The sequence below is a fragment of the Microcaecilia unicolor genome, chromosome 3, assembly GCF_901765095.1.
Source record: "Microcaecilia unicolor chromosome 3, aMicUni1.1, whole genome shotgun sequence".
Lineage (NCBI taxonomy): Eukaryota > Metazoa > Chordata > Amphibia > Gymnophiona > Siphonopidae > Microcaecilia > Microcaecilia unicolor.
The window spans coordinates 283,506,481-283,530,512 of NC_044033.1; the positions used below are offsets into that span (position 1 = coordinate 283,506,481).

Consider the following 24,032-nt stretch of genomic DNA (forward strand, 5'->3'; position numbering starts at 1 on the left):
GATGTATCTCGGGAAGAAAGGTTTTACTCTTTTAAGTTTCCACATGGAGTAGAACATCTTTTTTGTCGTGTTTTTCACGTGGTCATCGAGAGTGAGGTTCCGATCTATGGTGACTCCAAGAATTTTCAGGTTTTTTGAGACCGGGAGAGAACAGTATGGTGTTATGGTAGAGAAGTGTTTTGTATTATGTTGTGAGGTGAGTACAAGACATTGTGGTTTTTCTGCATTTAGTTTTAGTTGGCATGCATCTGCCCAGGTGTGCATTATTTGGATGCTTTGGTTGATCTCGTTGGTGATTTAATTTAGATCATGTTTGAATGGGATGTAGATTGTGACGTCATCTGCATATATGTGGGGGTTGAGGTTTTGATTGGCTAGAAGTTTGGCTAAAGGTATCATCATCAGGTTGAATAAGGTTGGCGAGAGGGGTGATCCTTGGGGAACTCCACATTCAGGTGACCATGGGGGTGATCTATCCGTGTTTGTTGTTACTTGGTATGATCTTGTGGTCAGGAATCCTTTGAACCATTTGAGAACAGTGCCTCCTATTCCGAAGTATTCTAGTATATGTAATAGTATTTCATGATTAACCATGTCAAAGGCACTGGACATGTCAAATTGTAGGAGGAGTATGTTACCAGTTGCAATTGTTTGTTTAAATGAGTTCATTGAGGACACTAGAACAGTTTCGGTGCTATGATTTGACCAAAATCCTGATTGAGAGTTGTGCAAAATTGAGTGTTTATTTAGGTATTCAGTGAGTTGTTTCGTCACTATGCCTTCCATGAGTTTAGTTGTAAGTGGGATAGATGCTACTGGGCGGTAGTTGGTTATGTCCATTGTGCTTTTTTTAGCATCTTTTGGTAGTGGAGTAGTAGGATGTTTCCCTTATCCGTGGGGAAGAGCCCATTCTGAAGCCTGTAGTTTACGTGGTTCGTGAGGTCTGTTTTGAAATGTTTGGGTGTGGATCTTATTAGATTATTAGGGCAGATGTCTAGTTTGCATTGCGATTTGGCATATTTCCCGAGCCAATGTGAGAGTTCATTTGATGAGATCATGTCAAAGTTTGTCCATGATCGATCTGCTGGGTATTCCTCGGATTTTAGGCTATGCCCACTTCCGGTTACATCAGCCAATCAGAATCAAGGATCCACCCAAGCCAAGCCCACCTTTGCCCTCTTGATGACATCACCAGAAGTGACATCTTATTTGCATAACCCGTCCTAAACCCCACTCCTTTTTTGCAGAGCCCCCAACCCCCAAACCCACTCCTTTTGGTAACATCATAAATCTGCCTGGGTCACGCCCCTTTTCAAGATGGCAGTCCTGGATGCCCTTGCATCACTTCCTGTTTCATACTACTTTGCTGCCATCTTGGATGTCACGTGACAGGAAGTGAGAACAATCGCCCCCTGCAGTCCCAGAGGAGGGTGCGCAGTTTGTTTTTCCCTAACCCCGGCTTATTTGCATAACCCTGCCTCTTTTTGCATAGCCCTGCCCCAAGCCTGCACAGTTTGGCTTTTCCTGTCCTTAAACCATCAGGTAGAAGTCCATTACAGCTAAATTGTTTGTTCCACAGACACATGGGCATCACCTTCCTTTCAGAAAAAATCAGAGCATGTGTGCCATGCCTGAGGCCACCTAGCACTGTGTGAGTAGGATCTATACTGCCAGTCACACCCCACCCCCACCCGGCAGTCCTTCAACCTTTCCTCCCATGGCTCAGCAGCAGAGAGAAATGCCAGACTCACTCACAGTAGTAACAATAAAGCACCGTATGTTGAAGTACAGGAGAGCCAGCCTATGTGCTTCCAGCCATATTGGTCCTGCTCTCTAACAATGGAAAGTATGCCTCAGAGAGAGCAGGACCTTCATATGGGCTGACTCTCCTGCACATACTGGTGCTTTGATTAGGGAGGGAGATAAGGAGGTTTGAGGGAAAATGCTGAATGGGTAAGTCAGAGGGAGAGAAAAGAGTAGAGGGAAATATTGGACTGGGAGGGGACTATTTTATAGGTAGCAGAGGGGTGCCAGAAACACTAGCACCAGCCCAGGGAACATACAGTCAATAAAAAATGTGCTGCTCTTTCACCAGACACTGTTGAAAAACTTTTGTGCCTCAGTGGCTGGCTCAAACAGTAAGATATTGTATGTTTATTGCTTTCCATATGCTGAGGTGCTGAAGATCAAAAGTAAATGTGGGCGCATTTACCAGCGCAGAATGGTCTTGCGCAGCAGACAACAAGCGTGCCAGGCCTTAGCACAGATAGCATGCAAATGTAGTCAAGCTCATTTAAATAAGGTCATTTTGTATTGCTCCCCAATGATTAGAATACAGCGCCCGAAACAAAGGTGCCTTACCACTGTAAAAAATAACGCCAGGCCCGAGCAGGCGTTAGGGTGCTGGAAAAGAGGATTTCCCATGATTCTCATGCTTTTCTCATGATTCTTTCTGCAAAATCTACTGGTTTTTATTGCTTTTAGAAGCAGAAGGAAGCCTATACAAGCCTTTGAGCACTGGTTGTGAGAAACAGCAGACCCGAATGTGAAGCACACATTGGTGTTCTTGTCCTGCATCTAAGTTTAAAGCGGCCATGCTTTAAAAAAAAAAAAAAAACCAAAGCACACATTGGCACCTGTTACTTGCATCTAAATATAAGCATCCAGAAAAATAATTTTAAACACTTTATATTTAGGCTGCAGAAAACTGACACCAATGTGGGTTTTACAAGGCACAGGAGCTGAGCATACCGCTGAAGTCTTCCGCACGTGCGCCAAGCACAATCCACTCACCAAACTCCCTAATGCTTAAAACTATGAGCATGCCTATATTTGCATCTCATTAACTTTGAGCATTAGGGCATTGTTCTTCTGTGCTGTTCTGGTGGTATTTTTATAGCACTATTCAGAATGGCGCTGGAGTTTTGATCATTGGCCCATGAATGCACTTTAGCTATTCTTAAGATTAAAAAAAGACAATATTGTTAGTATATTTAATTTCCATATGCTGAATGCGCATTTGGGCTGTTCTTATGGTTAATAAAGACAATATTATTAGTTTAAGATTTCTCTGCTCGTTTCTGATATTATTCTGCAATCATGCGATTAATTGCACAATTAATAATTTTGATTGTGCAATTAAAAATTGTATTTGACATGCAGCCCTAAAACTTATGCTCGTTGGCACCACAATTGAAGTGCCTAGATGCAGCATGCTGAGCGCTAACTCTATAATGGCATCTGGACACCAAGATTCTGTTATAGAATACTAGCATAAATTGGCATCAATACAACTTCATTTAGGTGTGCCCACTTAAATCATGTCAATAGCAAGTGTCCCGTCCATGCTTCTCCCCTATGAATGTCCCATTTTCAATTAAGTGCTGAGTTGTATGCATCATTTATAGAATAGCACTGAGCGCTCACCTAGCAAGTGTACACTTACCTGCATAAGTGCTAGTATTCTAGAAAAAGGAATCTTTCAAAGTAGCTGCTTCCACACAGTAGTTGGGGTGATTGCTGAACCAGTTGTAAGAACCAAGTTAGAGCTTTCTGATCAGCTTATAGAAGTAATCAACCAGATTCTTCCTTCTCCCTCAATCCCTAATTTAAGTATAGTGGGCAAGGCGGGTTGACTGCTGCTCCAGGCCAAGCAGTTCCCTTCAGGGTTACAAGGTTGAGGAAAAATATGCTTTCCCTTCAAAACCATGGGTATAATATAGATCCATATTATACTCTATTAAGCCTCCACTATCCGGTTGAGAAGAAATATATATTCATATATGATCACATTCTATTAAATGAGGAAAAAAGCCTCAAAGTGCCTAGGTGTGTTATAATCCCTATCGGCACTCAAGCAATCCCGTCGACCAATTCCTTGGTCTTAAGGGGATTTAATATTTATCATCGGCAAAAAACCTCCTTAATAGGCATGCAGTACCGAGCAAGTTTATAGGGTGTCTTTTATCTCTTTTCTTCGATCATGCCTCTTCAAAAATCACGTACTGCATACACCTACCTAATGGCATATATTGATCAAGCAAAATAAACTTAGCTTGTGTTGATTTATCAACTGAAATCCACGATTACCACATATATATATAATCAGGGCAATATTCAAAATGCAGTTCTACGAGTATATTTGGTAGCATGACAAACATATATTGCTTTTTTTAAACTTACATTTTGGCAAATTCTACATAGAGTTTATTTGAATATTTTGCAATACCTGTAATGCTAGAAGGCAGGTTGGGTGTTATGATGTTGGACTGCAAATATGTATAGACTAGTAAAAAAGGCCCATTTCTCATTGAAATTAAAAGGGCACTAGCAAGGTAATCACCTTCTGCCATTAATGTTTTTAAGGGAAGTTCCAGCATCCCCCCTCCCTCCCAATTCCAGGGTCCCCCCCACTCTCCCTCCCTCTCTCCCTCCCAGTTCCAGGCCCCCCCTCCCTTCTTTCCAGTTCCAGGGTCGTCGTCCCTCCCTCCCTCCCTCCCTTCCAGTTCCAGGCGCCCTCCCTCTGAATTTTAAAAGTCATCCTGACTTACCTTGTCGGGGTTACGGCGGCTGGTCCTGCCTTCATTTCCTGTTTCCGCAAGGGCGGGACCAGAGCTGAGAGCCTGCACGTTTTTTACCGCACGAGGTAAGTCAGGATGACTTTTAAAATTCGGAGGGAGGGGGCCTGGAACTGGAAGGGAGGGAGGGAGGGACGACGACCCTGGAACTGGGATGGAGGGGGGATGGACGACGACTCTGGAACTCGGAGGGAGGGAACGAACTTCCGGTGGGTGAATATTATATGCAGCCTTCCCTTCCCTCCGAGGGCAGGGCACTGAGAGTGAGTGCGAGGCCTGTGGTTGGTCCCTTCTCCTTCTGACGTCACGTTTCTTTCCCTGGCAACTATACAGAGTTCCCTCAAGGGCGGGGCAATTACGAACCCTACGAACACTACATGGCTTCACTGCCACGGAGTCAGCTTCAGAACATTGGAGGTGTGAATTATTATATTAGATGTGAAAGTCCATTGTAGATATTTATTTATTTTATTTTATTGCATTTGTATTCCACATTTTCCCACCTATTTGTAGGCTCAATGTGGCTTACATGATTATGTTAACATTGTCATATCAGGATATCAGATACAGTAGAATTGTGCATAGTATAAGTAAGGGAGGATAGAAGAAGGAAGGGAGTGATTAGGGTAGTTGTAGAGGGTGGGCTTTCATAACTGATTGGGTTGGTGAGGTATATTAGTGAGGCTGCCGGTTATCAGATCTCATTGTAGGCTTTGTTAAAGAGGTATGTCTTCAGAGATATTCAAAAGATAGTTATTTCGTTGATTGTTTTCAAGTCTGTAGGTAGTGCATTCCATAACTGCGTGCTCATGTAGGAGAAGGTAGTGGGGTGCATCAGCTTGTATTTTAGTCCTTTACAGCTGGGGAAGTGCAGGTTGAGGAATTTGCGAGATGATCTTGTGGCGTTTCTGGAAGGTAGGTCTACGAGGTTGAGCATGTAGGTTGGGGCGTCTGCGTGAATGATTTTGTGTACCATCGTGCAGATCTTGAACGCAATTCGTTCCTTAAGTGGGAGCCAGTGAAGTTTCTCTCTTAAGGGTTTTGCACTTTCATAGTTAGTTTTTTCCAAATATGAGCCTGGCGGCAGTATTCTGGGCAGTTTGGAGTTTTTTGATAGTCTGCTTTTTACAACCAGTGTACAGTGCGTTACAGTAGTCTAGATGACTTATTACCATTGACTGTACCAGGGTGCGGAAGATGTATCTCGGGAAGAACGGTTTTACTCTTTTAAGTTTCCACATGAAGTAGAATATCTTTTTCGTCGTGTTTTTCACGTGGGTATCAAGAGTGAGGTTTCAATCAATGGTGACTCCAAGAATTTTCAAGTTTTGTGAGACAGGGAGAGAACAATATGGTGTGATGATAGATAGAACATAGAAACTGAAACTGATTGTTATGATTGGGGTCTGAACCCCTCTCAAACTTACCTCTTTCCTGGGAGTCAGCTTCTTAGCTGGCTTCTGTTTCTTTCTCTGTCCTTTCTGAGCTGGCTCTGTCTCTCTGTGCTGGCAGCTTCCAGCAGCAGGGCTCTAATTGTTTCACTGTACTGCACCTGTGTGGGTAGTCTGAGTTGCTCTAACTCTCTTTGGGTGTACTGGCTTCAAGTGTTTCACGGTTTTGCATTGGTGTGGGTTGGGCCTCTCTGGGTCAGTGTGCTTTTGCCTAGGTCTAGGGAGTGTGACATCATCAGGGAGGGCCTTGATAAGGAAGTGGTGTTGTTTCCTTCAGGGCCTTTGCAACGGTGGTGTTTGCTTTAGGTAGGGTGGTGCAGTGTGCACTTCTGACTCTGTGTCTAGTTTCCCTGCTTGCTTTTGCTAAGGTCCAGGTTAGTGTTAGTGCAGTGTGCACTGGTGTCTGTGTGTTTAGCTTTCCTGATTTTCCCTCTTGGTTTTGGAAGCATTGCTATGTGTAGGGCTTTGGAAGCTCTGTTGCTGATAGAAGTACTTCAGGGTTTGGTGTTGTTAGGAACACTGCAGAGTTTGCTGTTAGAAGTACTTCTGGTGTTTGTGCTATTGGGAGCATTGCAGTCTTTGCTGTTGGTGTTTGGTGATTTAGAATCACTTTTGGCTTATGTGTTAGCTTCCCTTTTTTTTCCTTGTGGCTCCCCTGTCTTCCCTTTTAGTGCTAGGAGCTCTTCTGGTTGCTTGCCAGAGTAGTGCTTAGGAAGCACCTTGTTAGTTGTATCTAGCTTGCTAGAGCAGTGCTTAGGTAGCTGGTTAGTTCTGTGTTTAGCTTATTAGTGTAGAGCTCTGCTTGTAGCTTGGTGCTTAGTAGCACCTGTGTTAGCTTTGTGTTTAGTTCCCTGCTCTGTTAGTTTAGGGCTTAGGAAGTCCCTTTCTTGAGCAGGGCTTAGGAGCTCCTGTTTAGTATAGGGCTTAGGAAGTCCTTTTGTCAGTTTACTGTTAGGAACACTCCTGCTGGTTTAGGGCTTGGGAGCACGTAGATCAGTTTAGGTTTAGGAGCACTTCTGTTTCCAGTCCTGGTCCCTATGTCATCCGGTATCCAGTAAGTCCTGTCGGCTACTCGAACCCAGGAGCTCAACTTCTGGGGGGCTTAGTAGCTAAGTGCAGGTGAAGCTGTGTGTGTGCTCCAGTCCCGTGTTCCAGTCCTGTGTCCTCCAGTCCGGGGGATCAGTCCAGTGTGTTCCAGTCCGGGGGATTGCAGTCCAGTGTTCCAGTCCTGTGTCCTCCAGTCTGGGGGATTCCAATCCATGTGTTCCGGTTCGCTGGGCAGTGCCTGCAGTCCCTGCCGGTGTGCTTACCCAGTGTTGGTTGGTGGGTTTTGCCTGCTGCTGTCGCTCCTCGTCAGCAGCCCAAGGGCTCACGTTTGCTCCAGAGCCCAATCCCGCGGGCTCTGAACCTGAGAACCTGACACTGATATATGTCCAGGTCAGGCTGTGTCTAAATCTTAGTATTTTAGAAAAGAATCTGGTGAAGTAGAGCCTTTTCTAAAATAACATGGGAACATCCATTTTACATCTGTCAACATGGGGAAAAAAATCAATGGAGGCAATGCAGCAACTTAAAAATGTAAGTGCTGACTTATATTGCAAAAGGGTATTTCAGAACTTATACACGTCTGTCCTTACATTTTAGAAACCTACATATGTAAATTCTCCTAATTAAGTATAGAGGCTACAATCTTTCTATACATTCTGTTTTGAGGGGGGAAAAGCAATGAGGTATTAAGGAGATCACCTTCCTAACAGAGCACTTTTAAAAAGTCTGTACATGCCTAGGAGCAGCTGTCAATCTTGATGTGATATATTTAGGCATTCCCCTTCTGAAATGGGGAATATAGTGTATGGTTTATTAAACATTTATATACCACCTTTCTTTGGGTAAAAAAAACAGTGGTTTACAAACAAACAAAAAAAGCCCATAAAGGTTAATTGGAAATAGAACTCCATGTGAATTTGCATAGTTCAGATAAAGCAGAGAAAGAACATAGGATAGGTAAGCAGAAAGGGATTACCATGTACACTCAAATATAAATGTATTCAAGTAGAAACCAAGATAACAGTTTTCTTCCCAATAAAGGGGGAAAACTCTTAACTCAAACATAAGCTAGGGAGGGTTATATTCAAGAATACGATAACTCCCCCCACCCCCGATGACGGGCATTTCTTACTCCACACCCCTCTCCACTCCCCATAGTTAACGGCATTTCCTACTCTGCCCCTGGCTCCCCGTGGTTACCGGATTTTACTTGCAGATTCTACCTCCTTTGGCTGCCGCTGAAAAAGTTATGTGCTGAGTTGATGTAGGGCCTCGAGCATCTGTGTATGCTCAAAACCTGCCAAGCCCATGTGCAGATACTGAAAAATAAAAGATAACATACAGCTTTTCTATAAGAACATATCTGGCATACATTCTATTTATTTATCTCTTTAACTGATTAAACTTATTTTACATTCTCTCTGCAGAGCATCATATACTTCACAGCACGCTCTCCTAAGCTACTAGACTGGATAAGGGATGAATCAATCCTAAAGGCACTGCAGCTTTATACGAAGTGGCATTATGTTGAAAGTGACCTGGCAATGTTTAACATTAATACTGATGAGGACTACATCCCTTGCCTGCAGGGAATAACTAGATCCAGCTTTTGTAGTGTTTACTTAGAGTGGATGCAGTTTTGTGGTGGTAAAAGAAGGAAGGTATGTCTGCTCCTGCAACAGCTGGGATTTCAAACAAAGGGCATCAGCTTTTTACATTTGCTACAATGCAAGAATTTCCTTTAAGGTTTAGGGGCTGTAGGTGGAGCTAGCTATAGTATAGTGCTTTGCATACACTATAAGAGTGAGAAAGGTAAAAGTGTGTAATGGTAGGTATTATCAGTAGTTCTAAAATCCCTCCCCACAAATTATACAAATCTAAATTCTATTGCTCTGGGAACTGACAAGCAAGAAAAACAGCCAATTATTATAAAAATAAAGGCTATTTATTTACAAGCAAGTGAAACTGATAAAAGTGAGAACATAAGTAACTAAAAATTAAATGCAAGATGACTCAGGAAAATAAGACAAATGTTCTTATCAGAGAAGTAGTCAGAGTGAATGCACATTAAACCTGGGTCAGGCCTCCTATCACTACCCTTTAACAATAAAAGGTATACAACCTGGATGTAGATGAGGGCACTAGATGAATAACTAGATGCAGAAGATACCTGGCAGGTTCTAGCAGTGCAGGCAGAGAGTATGGCTGGTAGACATCTGAGTGTTAGTAATTCAAGCTGAATGGAAAAAAACAGCTTTTTTTTCTTTATTTTCAGTGCTTCTTTATATAGTCCTGGTGGAGGCAAAATTCTTCTGGACCTACTGACCTGGGAAATTACTGGAATCTCCACTTTGTGTCAGCAAAATTGCAATTCCTGGGCCTCAGGTTCCAAATGGTCCAGTGATGTGGGTTCTGTGGCCTTGATTTCATGCCCAGGCTCCAAAGTAGTTAGGTCAGCCTGGCTAAGGTGCACATCACTGAACAAGAATGTTGTCATGTGATTCCATTAGGCAGGCTGTCCATAAGCAATCCTGTTTTTGCTGATACAGGACCTCGGTAAAATTGGGGTATATTTCATACCATATCGATCGCCAAAAGTTAGGTGCCTAGATGCCAAGCACTGAGCACAAATTCTGTAATGGCTTCTGGACACTCAGATTGTGTTATAGAATATTATTATTAGCATTTGTATAGTGCTACCAGACGCACGCAGCGCTGAACACCTGATACAAAGAGACAGTCCCTGCTCAAAAGAGCTTACAATCTAAATAATACAGACAGAAAAGACAGTTATGGGTGAGGGATGTAATGGGAGCTAAAAAGCAGCAGTGAAAAGGTGGGTTTTCAGCATAGATTTGAAAACAGGTAGAGAAGGAGCTAGACGTATAGGTCCAGGAAGTCTATTCCAGGCATAAGGTGCCACGAGAGAAAAGGAGCGAAGTCTGGAGTTAGCAGGGGGGGCAACAAGAGAGATTTGTCCAGTGAGCGGAGTTCACGGGGAGGAATGTAGGGAGAGATGAGAGTGGAGAGGTAATGGGGGGCTGCAGAGTGGATGCATTTAAAGGTCAGTACGAGAAGTTTAAACTGAATGCGGAAGCGGACAGGGAGCCAGTGAAGTGACTTGAGGAGTGGGCTAGTGTGGGTATAACGAGTCTGGCAGAAAATAAGTCGTGCCACAGAATTTTGGACAGATTGGAGAGGAGAGAGATGGCTGAGCGGAAGACCAGTTAGAAGTAAATTGCAATAGTCCAAGCGAGAGGTGACAAGGGTGTGGATAAGGGTTCTGGCAGCGTATTCAGAAAGGAAGGGGCGAATTTTGCTAATATTGTAGATAAAGAAACGACAGGTTTTGGCGATCTGTTGAATATGCGCAGAGAAGGAGAGAGAGGAATCAAAGATGACTCCACGGTTACGAGCCGAGGAGACAGGGAGGATGTGAGAGCCATTAACAGAGACAGAGAAAGGGGGAAGAGGGGAGGTGGGTTTAGGGGGAAAAATGAGAAGTTCAGTTTTGGTGATGTTGAGCTTTAGATGGCGTTGAGACAACCAAGCAGCAATGTCGGACAAGCAGGCTGAGATTTTGTCCTGGATCGAGGTTGAGATTTGAGGGGTGGAGATGTAGATCTGAGTCATCAGCGTAAAGATGGTATTGAAAGCCATGGGATGAAATCAGGGTACCAAGGGAAGAGGTATAGATGGAGAAAAGGAGGGGTCCAAGGACAGAACCCTGAGGCACACCAACAGAAAGCGGGATGGAAGTTGAAGAGGATCCACTAGAATGAACACTGAAAGAACGAAGTGAGAGGTAAGAGGAGAACCAGGAAAGAACAGGTCCCTGGAATCCAAGCAAGGACAGTTTCAGTAGAGTGAAGAGGGCGAAAACCAGATTGGAGTGGGTCAAGAATAGTTGTGTAGAAAGAAAGTCAAGACAATGGCGGTGAACAACACGTTCAAGTAATTTGGAGAGGAAAGGAAGAAGGGAGATGGGGCGATAGTTGGAGGGACAGGTAGGGACAAGTGAGGGTTTTTTAAGGAGTGGAGTGACAACAGCATGTTTGAAGGCCATAGGAACAGTTGCAGTGGAGAGTGAAAGATTAAGGATGTGACAGATGACTGGGATGATAGTAGGAGATTAGATTAGATTAGATAAAATCTTACGGATTTTATCATGGAAATGCTCAGCTAGGGTCTGAGGAGAAAGAGATGGGGGAATTGGGGACAGAGGTGCCTTGAGAAGAGAGTTCAGTGTGGCGAAGAGGAGTCGAGGGTTGGAGCCAAGGGAATTTGTCAATTGGGTGAAGTAATCCTGTTTGGCAAGTGAAAGGGCAGACTGGAAGGAGTTAAGCATGAATTTGAATTGAGTGAAGTCAGCAAGGGTGCGGGATTTAAGCCAAGAACGTTCAGCAGAGTGGGCACAGGAATGAAAGTAGTGGATTTTAGAGGTCAGCCAAGGCTGGGGTTTGGTACACCTAGTAGGACGGGGCATGGGAGGGAAAAGAGTGTCCAGTGCAGCGGAGAGAATAGTATCATAGGAGGAAACAGCTTCATTGACAGACTTAGATAGAGTGGTGGTAGAGAAAAGGTTAGAGACATAAGAGGATAGAGTAAGGGGGTCAATAGCCTGAAGATTTCTAGATGTGGGGATTGAGATTGGGTGGGATCGGGGAGGAGAGTGCTTAAGTGTGAAGGTTAATAGGTGATGGTCAGAAAGGGGGAGATCTGAGGAACAGAAGCTGGAGGGAAAGCAGTTAGAGGAGAGGATAAGGTTGAGACAGTGACCATTTTGGTGAGTGGGTGCAGAGGAACACAACTGAAGATTGAATGAGGATGTTAAGGCAAGGAATTGGGAAGCATAAGAATCAGAGGAATCATCAGCGTGGATGTTGAAGTCACCAAGAATGAGGGACAGAGATGAAGGTTCAAGAAAAACGGAGAGCCAGGCATCGAAGTCAGTGAGGAAAGAAGAAAGGGACTTATCGGGGGGTCGGTAAATGACTGCAACTCGGAGTGGCAGCAGGTTGAATAAGCGTATGGAATGGACTTCAAAGGATGAGAAGGAGTGAGACTGAGGTATGAGAAGGGGTTGAAATCTGCAAGAGGGTGAAAGTAGAAACCCGACGCCGCCTCCGCGGCCAACTGGGCAAGAAGTGTGGGAAAAGAGGTAGCCTCCATGGCATAGGGCAGCGACTGAGGCAGAGTCATCAGGTGGGAGCCAGGTTTCAGTTAGGACGAGGAGTTGGAGAGAACGGGAGATGAAGAGGTCATGGGTAAAGGAGAGTTTGTTGCAGACAGATCGGGCATTCCAAAGGGCGCGTGAGAAGGGGAGGGAAGAGGGGGAGAGGAGGGAAATAGAAATGAGGTTGGAAACATTCCGGAGTGGTCTGTATAGATAGGATGAGGATTGGTGTGGGGTACCCGGATTGGGATTGATGTCCCCTGTGGATAGCAGGAGAAAGAGTAAGAGAATACGAAGAAGGGTAGGGGAGGTAGGGCGATGAAGGCGGGATGTGCATAGGAGGAATGGAGATGGGTCAACAGCAGGAAGGAAATGTTGAAGGTTGAGGGCTAAGGAGAAGGAAGGGGGAAGGAGAGAAGGTGAGGTGATGAGGGTAAGGGGAGAGTGAAGTGTAGCAGCAGTGTAAAGTGTTTTTGGGCTAAGTAGGTTGGGAAGGGACAGCATCAGGAAGAGTGTGCACAGGGGCCATGGTCAGCAGAATTGGATTGCTGGAATGTTGGAATGGGTGAATCTGGTACGCTGGGCTACTGGGGGAAGGTGACGAATCAGGAACGCACTAAGGTTACTTGCTCTAATGGAATCATGAGTAATAGCTGGGATAAACTATGATAAAGAATAGATTGATTCAGAAATAGATGTAATTGGATGAGGTCAGTAGTGATAATTTGGGCTGTTAGGGAGGCTATTTAAGAAATGTCATTCTAGGGGTGGGTGGGTAGAGGGGAAGGGTGGGAGGGACTAAGCCTAAATCAGGAGGACAGTGCTGTCTGCACTCTATCTCCAAAAGGGTAGATTCTCTCTAAAACTGCTTGCTCTAATGCTGTTAGCTTTCACCCCAGCAGAGACACTAGTCACACCCATGAAGTTAGCATATTAGAATATTAGCAGAAGTCGGCATTTACACATCAAGATTTAGATTAGATTAGATTTATTTATTTATAAGCTGCTTATAACTAAGCGGTTTACAAGTATTACATACATAAAAAATAAAAAGCATAAATCATAAAATTTTTACATAAAATATATTAAATGAACATTTATATGTAGGCATGCCCACGTAGGCCATGCCAATAGCAGGCGTAAATACACTTCTTAATGTGGCACTATAGGGTGTAATTCACATTATTCTGTAAGTTACACACATAACTGGGGGACCTGCCGCCCCCTTACATTTATGAACTAGCAATAAAAGTCACCAAAAATTGTGCATGCATGCAAATGCACAATTTAATTGAATAACAAGCTAATTAGTGCCAATAATTGGCTTTTTTACAAGCAATTTTTGGCACTAATTAGATTTTATTGGCATTTATGCACATAAATTTAGGCACGGGATCTGCGCCTAAAATTTACATGTGATCTGAAAAAGGGGGCATGGAAATGGGAGGGTCATGGGCATAACAGGAGCATTCCTAAAATCAACACACATTGTTATTGAAGTGTCTATACAAATGCTAGAAGCCTAAAACATAAGATGGGAGAGTTGGAGTATAAAGCACTAAATGAAGAGGTAGATATAATAGGTATTTCAGAGATTTGGTAGAAGGAGGACAATCAATGAGATACTGTGTTATCGGGATACAAATTATATCACAATGATAGTGGATCAAATTGAAGGGGGGTTGAACTATATGTTAAAGAGAGAATTGAGTCAAACAAAATAAATATTCTGCATGAAACATATAATTCCATGTGTGAAGGGAAGGAGTGAACTGGTAGAGCTGTATTACCGTCCACCAGGACAGAACAAACCGACAGATGAAGAAATTAAGAAAGCTGGCAAATTGAGCAACATTATAATAACGGGTGATTTCAATTACACCAATATTGACTGGATAAATGTTACATCAGGGAGCACTAACATAAATGCCCCCTTGAAATTTGGACATCCTTGCGACGGACTTCAGTTGGAGACGTCCAAAATCGGGTTTTCTTTATACCAATTTGGACGTCTCTGGGAGATGGACGTCCATGTTCCAATTTATATCGAAAGATGGACGTCCTCTTTCGAAAATGAGCCTGATAGATAAACATGGTTTAATGGGACAGAGTCAGCAAGGGTTCAGCCAAGGGAAGTTTTGCCTCACCAGTTTGCTTCTTTCTTTGAAGGCATGAATAAACGTGGATGAAGGTGATGTAGTGTATCTAGATTTTCAGAAAGCTTTTGATAAAGTTCCTCATGAGAGACTCCTGAGAAAATTAAAAAGTCATGGGATAGGAGGCAATGTCCTTTGGATTAAGAATTGGTTATTGGACATAAAACAGAGGGTAGGGTTAAATGGCCATTTTTCTCAAGGGAGGGGGTGAATAGTGGAGTGCCACAGGGATCTGTACTGGGACCATTGCTATTTAACATATTTATATAAATCTGAAAATCAGAACAAGGAGTGAGGTGATTAAATTTGCAGGTGACACAAAACTATTCAAAGTTGTCAAAATCAGATTGTGAAAAATTATAGAAAGACCTCAGGAAATTAGAAGATTGGGCATCCAATTGCCAGATGAAATTTAATGTTGACAAATGAAAAGTGATGCACATTGGGAAGAATAATCCGAATCGTAGTTACCTGATGCTGGAGTCCATCTTAGGAGTCAGCACTCAAGAAGAAGATCTGGGTTGTCATTGTAGACAATTTACTGAAATTCTCTGCCCAGTGTGTGTCTGTAGCCAAAATATCAAACAGGATCAGTGGTGTGCTGGAGCCGGCTCGCTCCGGCTCGCAAGATCCGGTTGTTAAAATTTGGCCGGACTTGCGAGCCGGTTGTTGGAAAGGACGAGCCGGCTCTCCCTCCCTCCGCCCTCTGGATCCGGTCCCTCACAGATCCTACTTTGACTATCGAATTCTTCGGGGAAGGCAGTGTTGCCTGCCCGCTGCTATCGCTGACTTTCCTCCGCCGCCTGTTTGCGCTTTAAAAATGGCCACCAAGACTTCCAGAGGCAGCCTCACGAGACTTCTGTAAGTCTCAGCGGCCATTTTGAAGTGCGATCGGGCAGTGGAGGAAAGTCAGCGATGGCAGCGGGCAGGCAACACTGCCTGCCCCGAAGAATTTGATGGCCAAGGTAGGGTCGGTGAGGGACCGGATCGGGAGGGAGGGAGGAAGCAGGGGAATTTGTGAAACAAGTCGGGAGGGGGTGGCAGGGGAGAGAAGGGAGCTGCTGGACATGGGTGGATGGAGGGCAGGGGAGAGAAGGGTCACTGCTGGGCATGGGTGGATGGAGGACAGGGGAAAGGAGGGTCACTGCTGGGCATGGGTGGATGGAGGGCAGGGGAGAGGAGGGTCACTGCTGGGCATGGGTGGATGGAGGACAGGGGAGAGGAGGGTCACTCCCCTGCCCTCCATCCACACATGCCCAGCAGTGACCCTCCTCTCCCCTGTCCTCCATCCACACATGCCCAGCAGAGGAGGGTCACTGCTGGACATGGGTGCATGGAGGGCAGGGGAGAGGAGGGTCACTGCTGGGCATGGGTGGATGGAGGACAGGGGAAAGGAGGGTCACTGCTGGGCATGGGTGGATGGAGGGCAGGGGAGAGGAGGGTCACTGCTGGCCATGCGTGGATGGAGGGCAGGGGGAGAGGAGGGGAGAGAGAATAAATGCTGGACATGGATGGAGGGGAGGGAAGAGTGAGGAAGGAGATAAGATAAGGGAAAAGGAAGAGAGGAGAAAAACTGCACATGGATGAAGAAAATAGGCAGAAGCTGAGGACCAGAAATGAAGAAGAAAGGAGGAAAGTAAAGAAATAAATGGAAAGGAAGCCCTGGAAACGGAGTTAAGAGGACAGATAGCAGCAGAATCGGATACTGGGCCAGCATGATCAGAAAAACAGTCACCAGACAACAAAGGTAGAAAAAATCATTTTATTTTAATTATAGTGTTTGGAATATGTTCCCTTTGAGAATCAGGTGCTCAACATTAAAAGTTTATATTTATTTACTTATTTATGGCATTTTATCCCACATTAAACATGAATTAGATTGGAACCTGGGATCATTTAATTTTTTTTTCCTGGAGAGAGTAATGCATTGCCCCCCCCCTCTGCAATTTTGGGGGGCGCAGAGGTGGACGGGGGGGGGGGGGCGCAGTGGTGGACCGGGGAGAGAGCCTGTTGTTAAAAATTTACCAGCACACCACTGAACAGGATGCTGGAATTATTAGGAAAGGGATGCAAAATGAGACCAAGAATATTATAATGCCTCTGTATCACTGGAAAAGATATGGCTGAGGGGGAATATGATTGAAGTTTATAACATCCTGAGTGGTATAGAACGGATAAAAGTGAATCGATTTTTCACTCTTTCAAAAAGTACAAAGACTAAGAGACACTCAATGAAATTACATGGAAATATATATTTTTTTTAAATAGGAGGAAATATTTTTTCACTCAAAGAATAGTTAAGCTCTGAAATTCACTGCTGGAGAATGTGGTAACAGTGGTCAGCGTATCTAGTTTTAAAAAAGGATCAGACAAGTTCCTGGAGGAAAAGTCCATAGTCTGTTATTGAGATGGAGGAAGTCACTTGTTGCTCCAGGATTGGTAGCATGGAATGTTGCTACTAACTGGGTTTCTGCCAGGTACTTGTTATCTGAATTGGCCACTTTCGGATGCAGGATACTAGGCTAGATGGACCTAATGTAGGTGCATACATTTGTACCATGTTTCAGTTAGTGCAAATGACCATGCCTAAAATTAGGCAAGGTTCCCTGGTATAAGCACTATTCTATAAACCATGCCTAACTTTAAGTGTGGCTTATAGAATAGCAGTTTTTTCCACATTGATTTTTTGGTGCTATATATAGAATCTTGTGCTAAGCATCAAAATAGCACTTATGCACATAACTGTCACAATCTCACATGTTACTGCATGTATTCTATAACTTACATGCGCAATTGGTACCTAACTTTAAGCGAATGAGGGGGCTAAGGTTTAATCACTTGATATACCAACTTTAAAATCAATGTCAAGACAATTTACAATAATAATAAAAATCAAATAACCAATACATAAACACATTCAACTTGTTACAGTATACTTCAAGATGAGTGGAGGTAACAATAACTCACTCCATCACAATTAAAATTATGTGCCTATTTTAGAAGACCTATTCAAATTTTAAATGTGCATGAAGTGAGTTTTAGACATGTGTATTGCATAAAGGTCTAAATCCCTAATTTTACAAAGCCAGCATAAACATGTCTAAAACTCTAAAATATGCATATGGCAAGGGAGCGTGGACTGGGCATGTTCTGGGCAGGACTAGGGTGGGCATAAAAAATAAACATGCATTCCCCATTCTGTTTAGCACATGGTATGCATTTATTTGTCACAATATTTTAGCTTTGGCTAAATTATAATTTCTTCACTGCTTTACATGTTCTGCTAGCTAGTTAACAAATGACTGTTATATAAATTGTTCTAATTATCTGTCTTCTCAAATCTTTGCAGCCTGTAATATGTGATGAGAACTCTCCTTTTGTAACTCTCTCATTTGCACTCTGTTTACTGGGTAGAAGAGCTTTAGGAACAGCTGCGCATAATATGTCCATCAGGTAAGAATGCTAGAATATTCCTAATAATAACATACCTTTAGTTCTTAAAGAGCTTGACTTTCAAAACCATTTCCACAGGTGCAGCAACAATTTACTCCTGAAAAGAGGTTTTTATAAAATAGCCCACTCTATGAGGGTAATTCATAACAGTACCCATAGTTTTCAGAACCAAAAATGCAATACCGGTATGTAAATGCCATCTATGGCTGGAACTGGAACGCGGCTTGGACTCAACATCTTGGCCGGAACTAGAACTCGGCTTGGACTCAGCCTCCTGGCTGAAACTACAACTCGATCCGGACTCAGCATCTTGGCTAGAACTGCAACTCGATCCGGACTCAGCATCTCGGCTGGAACTGCAACTCGATCCGGACTCAGCATCTCGGCTGGAACTGAAATTCAGAGTGGACTCAGCCTCATCTTGGCTGGAACTCAAACTCTGAGTGGACTCAGCCTCATCTTGGCTGGAACTCAAACTCTGAGTGGACTCAGCATCATCTTGGCTGGACTTCAAACTCGGAGTGGACTCAGCATCATCTTGGCTGGACTTCAAACTCGGCTTGGGCCCAGCGTCTCAGCTGAGACTCAGAACAGAAGCTAAACTGTGCCTCCAAAAAGGCGGCAGGCGAGCCAAAAACTCGGGACTTCTCAGACGTCTTCTTTAAATGGTAGCTTCCGGAGTATCTCGCAAGCCTGGATCGGAGATAAGTAGGTTGCGGTACTGGAAGAGCAAGGTCTTAGGATCAATGGCGGAAACTGGGTTTATCTGGAAACCAAGCCCCCCGAGGCATTTCCTCTCAGCAGCAGCAGCTTCAGGAGTATTTTTCAAGGCTGGGTCAGAACAAAGTCTATCACGGTAATCCTGGAGCGTTATCCCACAATAAAGGTCAGAAACTGAGGCGAGACCAGAATCCGAACTGGAACTAGGAGCTGCCCTTGGCCAGAACCCCGGAGTGCCAACAAAGGAAAAAGTCATAGGCCGGAGACCCAGCAGGTAGGGTGATTATGCCGAGCTCATGGCCTTTGCATTCTGTCACGTTTTCCAAAGCAGGAATTAGGATTGTGAGCCCTTGGGACACTGCCGAGGAGCGGCAGTGGCAGGCAAAACCACCCCACACAGGGATAAGGCAGAACTCTGACAGGGCCAGCTAGACTTCACCTGCACTTGACCACCGTTCCTCAGGAGTTGAGCCCCTGGGTGCAGGTGGTCAGCAGGACTTACCATACAGGGCAGGAACTGGAAACCAGCAGGATACACACAGGGACTAGAGCACACAGGGAGGCTAGGCAGAATACTAGACTAGGACTCTTAGACAGACAAGGGACAGAACTGAAAGCTGCAAGCAGCCACTGAAACAGGGATGAAACACTGCTAGACAGGAGACAGAACTGAAAGGTGCCAGGCAGCCACTGAACAAGAAACACAGGCAACCAAGCACTAGACGAAGACATACAAACAAGAAACAAGACTGGGCAACACAAAGACTAAACTAGAATCAGACAAGAATACAGACTATAAACTGGACTAGGCAGAAGTGCAACAAGCACCAACAAACCAGGGCCTTAGGCAATGCAAAGGCAAAGTAGAGAGTTTCCAAATGGCTAATAAGCCCCGCAGCAGCTGAGATTCAGCTGCAGCAATCACAAGGCAGCTACGGGTGCTGTGCAGGCTCAAACAAGACAAGCAAGTCTGGCAGGCCGGAAGATCCGGACTGGACTGGGCTGAAGTCTGGAACGGGAAACAGCACACAGACAATCCAATGCAGCCACCAGGTCTGGCCACCAGGGGGCGAGATGACTGAGAGCCTGAAACCTGGGCACGACCGTGACAATATTTATCTCTCTATCTCTCTATGTATATATATATATATATATATATATATATATATATGTACAGAGAGAAAAACACTTTCCTGTATTTATCCACGTTTATCCTAAAAATACCCACTTACTGACCATATATAGATGTTAATACTCATCTTAGATCACTACAGGCCTTGGTGGTCATTTTGGATGGTCAGATTATCAAGACATGAGAGAATGGGCATCACTTCCGCTCCACTAGACCTCAGGGTCTCCCAGTTAGTCCAGGAAGTAGGTCTTTTAACCCTCAGGGTTATTGAGGTCTCACGGGAGAGTACCATGTATTGGGCAGTTACCCATATGTGAGGGCCTTTGCCATGGGGGGATGCCATCCCAGGGGGCCTGGCATAAAGGGGGGCTAACATTGCAGTACCAAAGGGCTGCCATTGAGGGGAGCCACTGATTCTGGAATCAGGGTCCTTTACAGATGGAGCAGCAATTTTAGAAAGCTGCTCCCATGTCTATATAGGGGAGAGGGAGATACCTACATTTGTTTTCCCCACATGCAGCTTTTTAAAGTCTCTGCTCCCTGAAGTATAGTTCTGTACCTGTTTTACAAGGTGTCCTAGGTTTTGCAGAGGCTCTCATAAAATGGTATGGAAATTCCTCAAGTCTTGACTTGGATGTGTGAATTCCCCTCTCCACATACTATCTAAAATCTGCTTGCACATAAAAGAGCATTTAACCACAATTTTAAACATCATTGTTTCCTTGTCATCAACAGCAGATGAATCCATTAACTGATGGGTTGTATCTGCCTACCAGCAGGTGGAGATAGAGAACACTGAAAGCACATGGTGTTCTTGGACGCACAGCCCCCCTCTGCCTTCAGTATATCTCTATCTCCCAGCAGGTGTGGACGTCGCTTTTTCAGCTCCTGGATTTCTGCCTGGGGTGGCTCCTGTGCTTTGCCAGTAGAGCAGGGGGGTGTTGTGGCTGGTGGTGCCCACTTTAAAGGCATACTTGGTTTTCCCTGTCCCTGCCTTATCCCATTCCCCCTCCTCCCAGAGTTCCTCTGTTGCTGCCTGACTCTAACTTTCCTCACAGTAAAAAAAAAAAAATGAGAGAGGCTTATTTTCTCCAGAGCTCCTGGTTCGGTGCAGCTTGACCGAAGCTTATTTGACTCGGTCTCCTGAGGTGAGAGTGGTGCCCAGCTCTTCCGGGGAGGTTCCCGCTGACAGTGCTCTGTGCGGGGTAAGGTGCCATTTTGTTTTCTGTATTTTATGGCTGCTGAAGGGGTTAAGCGCTGCTCCCACTGTGGAAAATGCAGATCAGCAGCGGGGCTTTGCAGTTCATGCTGCCTAGATGCTAATGCTGGCACGAGCATGGCGGGCGGTGAGTCTTCCCGCTCGACAGAGGTGGCAGGGGCGCCATCTTGGAGGCGCCGCGTGACTCGACCCTCGCGGTTGTGGAGGGGTCTGAGTGCAGCAGGGGCGTAGCTATGGGTGGGCCTGGGTGGGCCCAGGCCCACCCAATTTCAGCTCTGGCCCGCCCACCCACTTTTCCTTCAGGCCCGCGCCAGCCCCAGCTCCAATTGCCGGCCACTGCTGCTTTTCCTGATGAGCAGCAGGGCCGGCGCTACAAAAAGAAGCGCTCAGCTGACTGAGCTGAGCGCCAACGCAAATGATGACTCGACGAGAAAAAATGTTTTTTAAAAAAACGCGGCACCGCAGGCAGCCTTGAAGCATTGGCTGCTGGCTCTGCAGGCTCTGCCCGTCTCTTACGTCACTGCCCCTGGAGCGAAGCAGGGGCAGTGACGTAAGAGACGGGAGGAGCCTGCAGAGCCAGCAGCCAATGCTTCGAGGCTGCCTGCGGTGCCGCGTTTTTTTAAAAACATTTTTAAAAATGGAAAAAGGGAAAATGGAAGGATGGGGAGAGAAAGAGGGAAAACGGAGGATGGGGAGAGAAAGAGGGAAAACAGATGGGAGGATGGCAGAGAAAGAGGGAAAATGGAAGGATGGGGAGAGAAAGAGGGAAAACAGATGGGAGGATGGCAGAGAAAGAGGGAAAACGGAGGATGGGGAGAGAAAGAGGGAAAACAGATGGGAGGATGGCAGAGAAAGAGGGAAAATGGAAGGATGGGGAGAGAAAGAGGGAAAACAGATGGAAGGATGGCAGAGAAAGAGGGGAGATGGATGAAAGGATGCAGAGAAAAAGGGGAGAGACTGGAAGGATGTGGAGAGAGAAGGGACACTGAACAGAAAAGGGTAGAGAGATAGACACTGGTTAGAAGGAGGGAGAGAGACAATAGATGGAAGGATCAGGAGAGAAGGTAGATGGGTAGAAGGATGGGGAGAGAAAGAGGGAAGACGCTGGATGGAAGGGTAGGGAGAAAGAGGTGACACGATGGAAGGATGCAGAAAGAAAGATTGGAAGGATGGGGAGAGAGAGGGGAGACACTGGAAGGATGGGGAGAGAAAGAGGAGAGCTGCTGCATGGAAAGGGGGAGTAGTGAAAGATTGGAGAATAAGAGGGAGGGGCATGGGGAGAACAAGGGTGAGAAAAAGATGAAAAGCCATAAGTAGATGAAGGAAATTAAAGAATAGATAGTAAGAATGAATTAAATCTGGACACAGAGAGAGGCAGAAAAATATTGAAGAAAGCAAAGAAAAAGGAGAGAAAAATGACAAATGGCCAGGAAACCCTGGCAGAAGAGTTAAGCAAAAACGAAGGAAAGCAGAATCTAGAGACTGGGAGCAACACAATGAGAAAAAGTAAATGGCCATACAACAAAGGTAAAGAAAATAATTTTATTTTTAATTTAGGATAAAGTAATATGGTGTTAATAAAGTTTCAGAGACCAATACTTCCTTCCTTAGGTCAGGAGAGGATACCGTAACAGCATTATACTGACCTGAGGCAGGAGGTTTTGGCCTCTGAAAGCTCACTGAAAAGGATTAGGCTATTAAATAAATTGTCTGAAATCGGATGCACTGAAAAGCAGCACTTTACCCTGTGTGACAAATGCATCTGAGTGTGACTAAATTTTGCTGGGGGGGGGGGGGGGGTAGAGAGAAAATTTTGTGCCCACCCACTTTGGGTTCAGGCCCACCCAAAATTGGCAGTCTGGCTACGCCACTGGAGTGCAGGGGGACGCCTCATTTCGAGGTTTCTAGAGGAGCTATTGCCTCCGCTTCCCCCAATGTGGGGACGGATGTACAGGGTGAGTTTTTCTCCCCTGAATTTGTGCTACTGATGCATAAGGCTTTCGGACTGGGTTGCCTCCAGTTCTTAATAGCCCAGCTGGAATCCGTGCTGAAGCGGTCCTTTGATATCTCGGACCTTTCCTTACTGGCGGCTATTTGCAGTTCCTATGCAGCCCAGGCTTGCCTTTCCTGGTTGCAGCAGGCAGTTGAGCAGCCCACCGATGGAACGGGTTCCCTCGCTGAGGTCAGCCCGTGTATGGAGTCTGCACTTTCTTTTTTGGCTGATGCCCTTTATGATCTGGTCAGAGCTTCGGCTAAGCAGATGTCGGTGGCGGTTGCTGCCCACCGCCTTCTTTGGCTCCGGCATTGGGCAGCTGACATGGCCTCTAAACAAAGGCTGGTGAGGTTTCCCTTTCGGGGCCTTCTTTTATTTGGGGAGGATTTGGAGAAGATTGTTAAGGACCTAGGGGACTCTAAGTCCCAACTGTTGCCTGAGGATAGGCCGAGGCCTTCTTCCAAAAGTCCTTCTTTCCCTCCTCTTCCAGGCCACGTTTTCACGAAGCTCGCAGGTATCGCCCAGGGTGCACTGCAGGGTTTGGTCAACGTACCCGTTTCCAGCAGAGGAACTCCTTTTGTTCGGACAAACGCGCTGCAGCGTCCGGGCAATGCCTAGGAGTTCAGGGGCGTCCTCCGCTATGATGGGGCACCAGTCCACTCATTGGTTCCCGCAATGGTCGTCTCTCCCTCTTTCTCGAGGAGTGGACCAAGATTACTTCGGATTAGTGGGTCATGGACCTGATCAGAGAAGGTTACTGACTAGAATTCACTGCCCCGGTGGGAGACGCGTTTTTGGAGTCCTGATGTGGCACTGCCATCAAGGCGGGCGGCGGTAAACGAGACCTTGCAGGTGTTGCTGAAGCTCGGAGCGGTGGTTCCGGTTCCTCCCACCGAACGTGGCTGCGGTTGCTACTCCATCTATTTTGTGGTGCCTCGAAAAGGCGGGTCGTTCAGACCTATCCTCGACTTACATAGAGTCAACGAGGCCTTAGGAGTGTGACACTTCTGCATGGAAACCCTGCACTCTGTCATTGCGGCGGTACAGCCAGGAGAGTTTCTTACGTCTCTGGACCTCAAGGAAGCGTATTTGCATATTCCCATCTGGC

At 45.4% G+C, this 24,032-nt stretch overlaps 1 protein-coding gene across 1 annotated transcript in view; it reads left to right on the plus strand.

Moving 5' to 3' along the window:
- The window catches only part of PCNX2 (pecanex 2), a 1,017,260-nt gene that overhangs the window by 897,359 nt on the left and 95,869 nt on the right, over positions 1-24,032 (plus strand). Inside the window, exons 27-28 of the mRNA XM_030194986.1 lie at positions 8,503-8,736; positions 17,757-17,860. Coding sequence (XP_030050846.1) covers positions 8,503-8,736; positions 17,757-17,860 — 338 coding nt within the window. The remainder of the gene's footprint in view (positions 1-8,502; positions 8,737-17,756; positions 17,861-24,032) is intronic.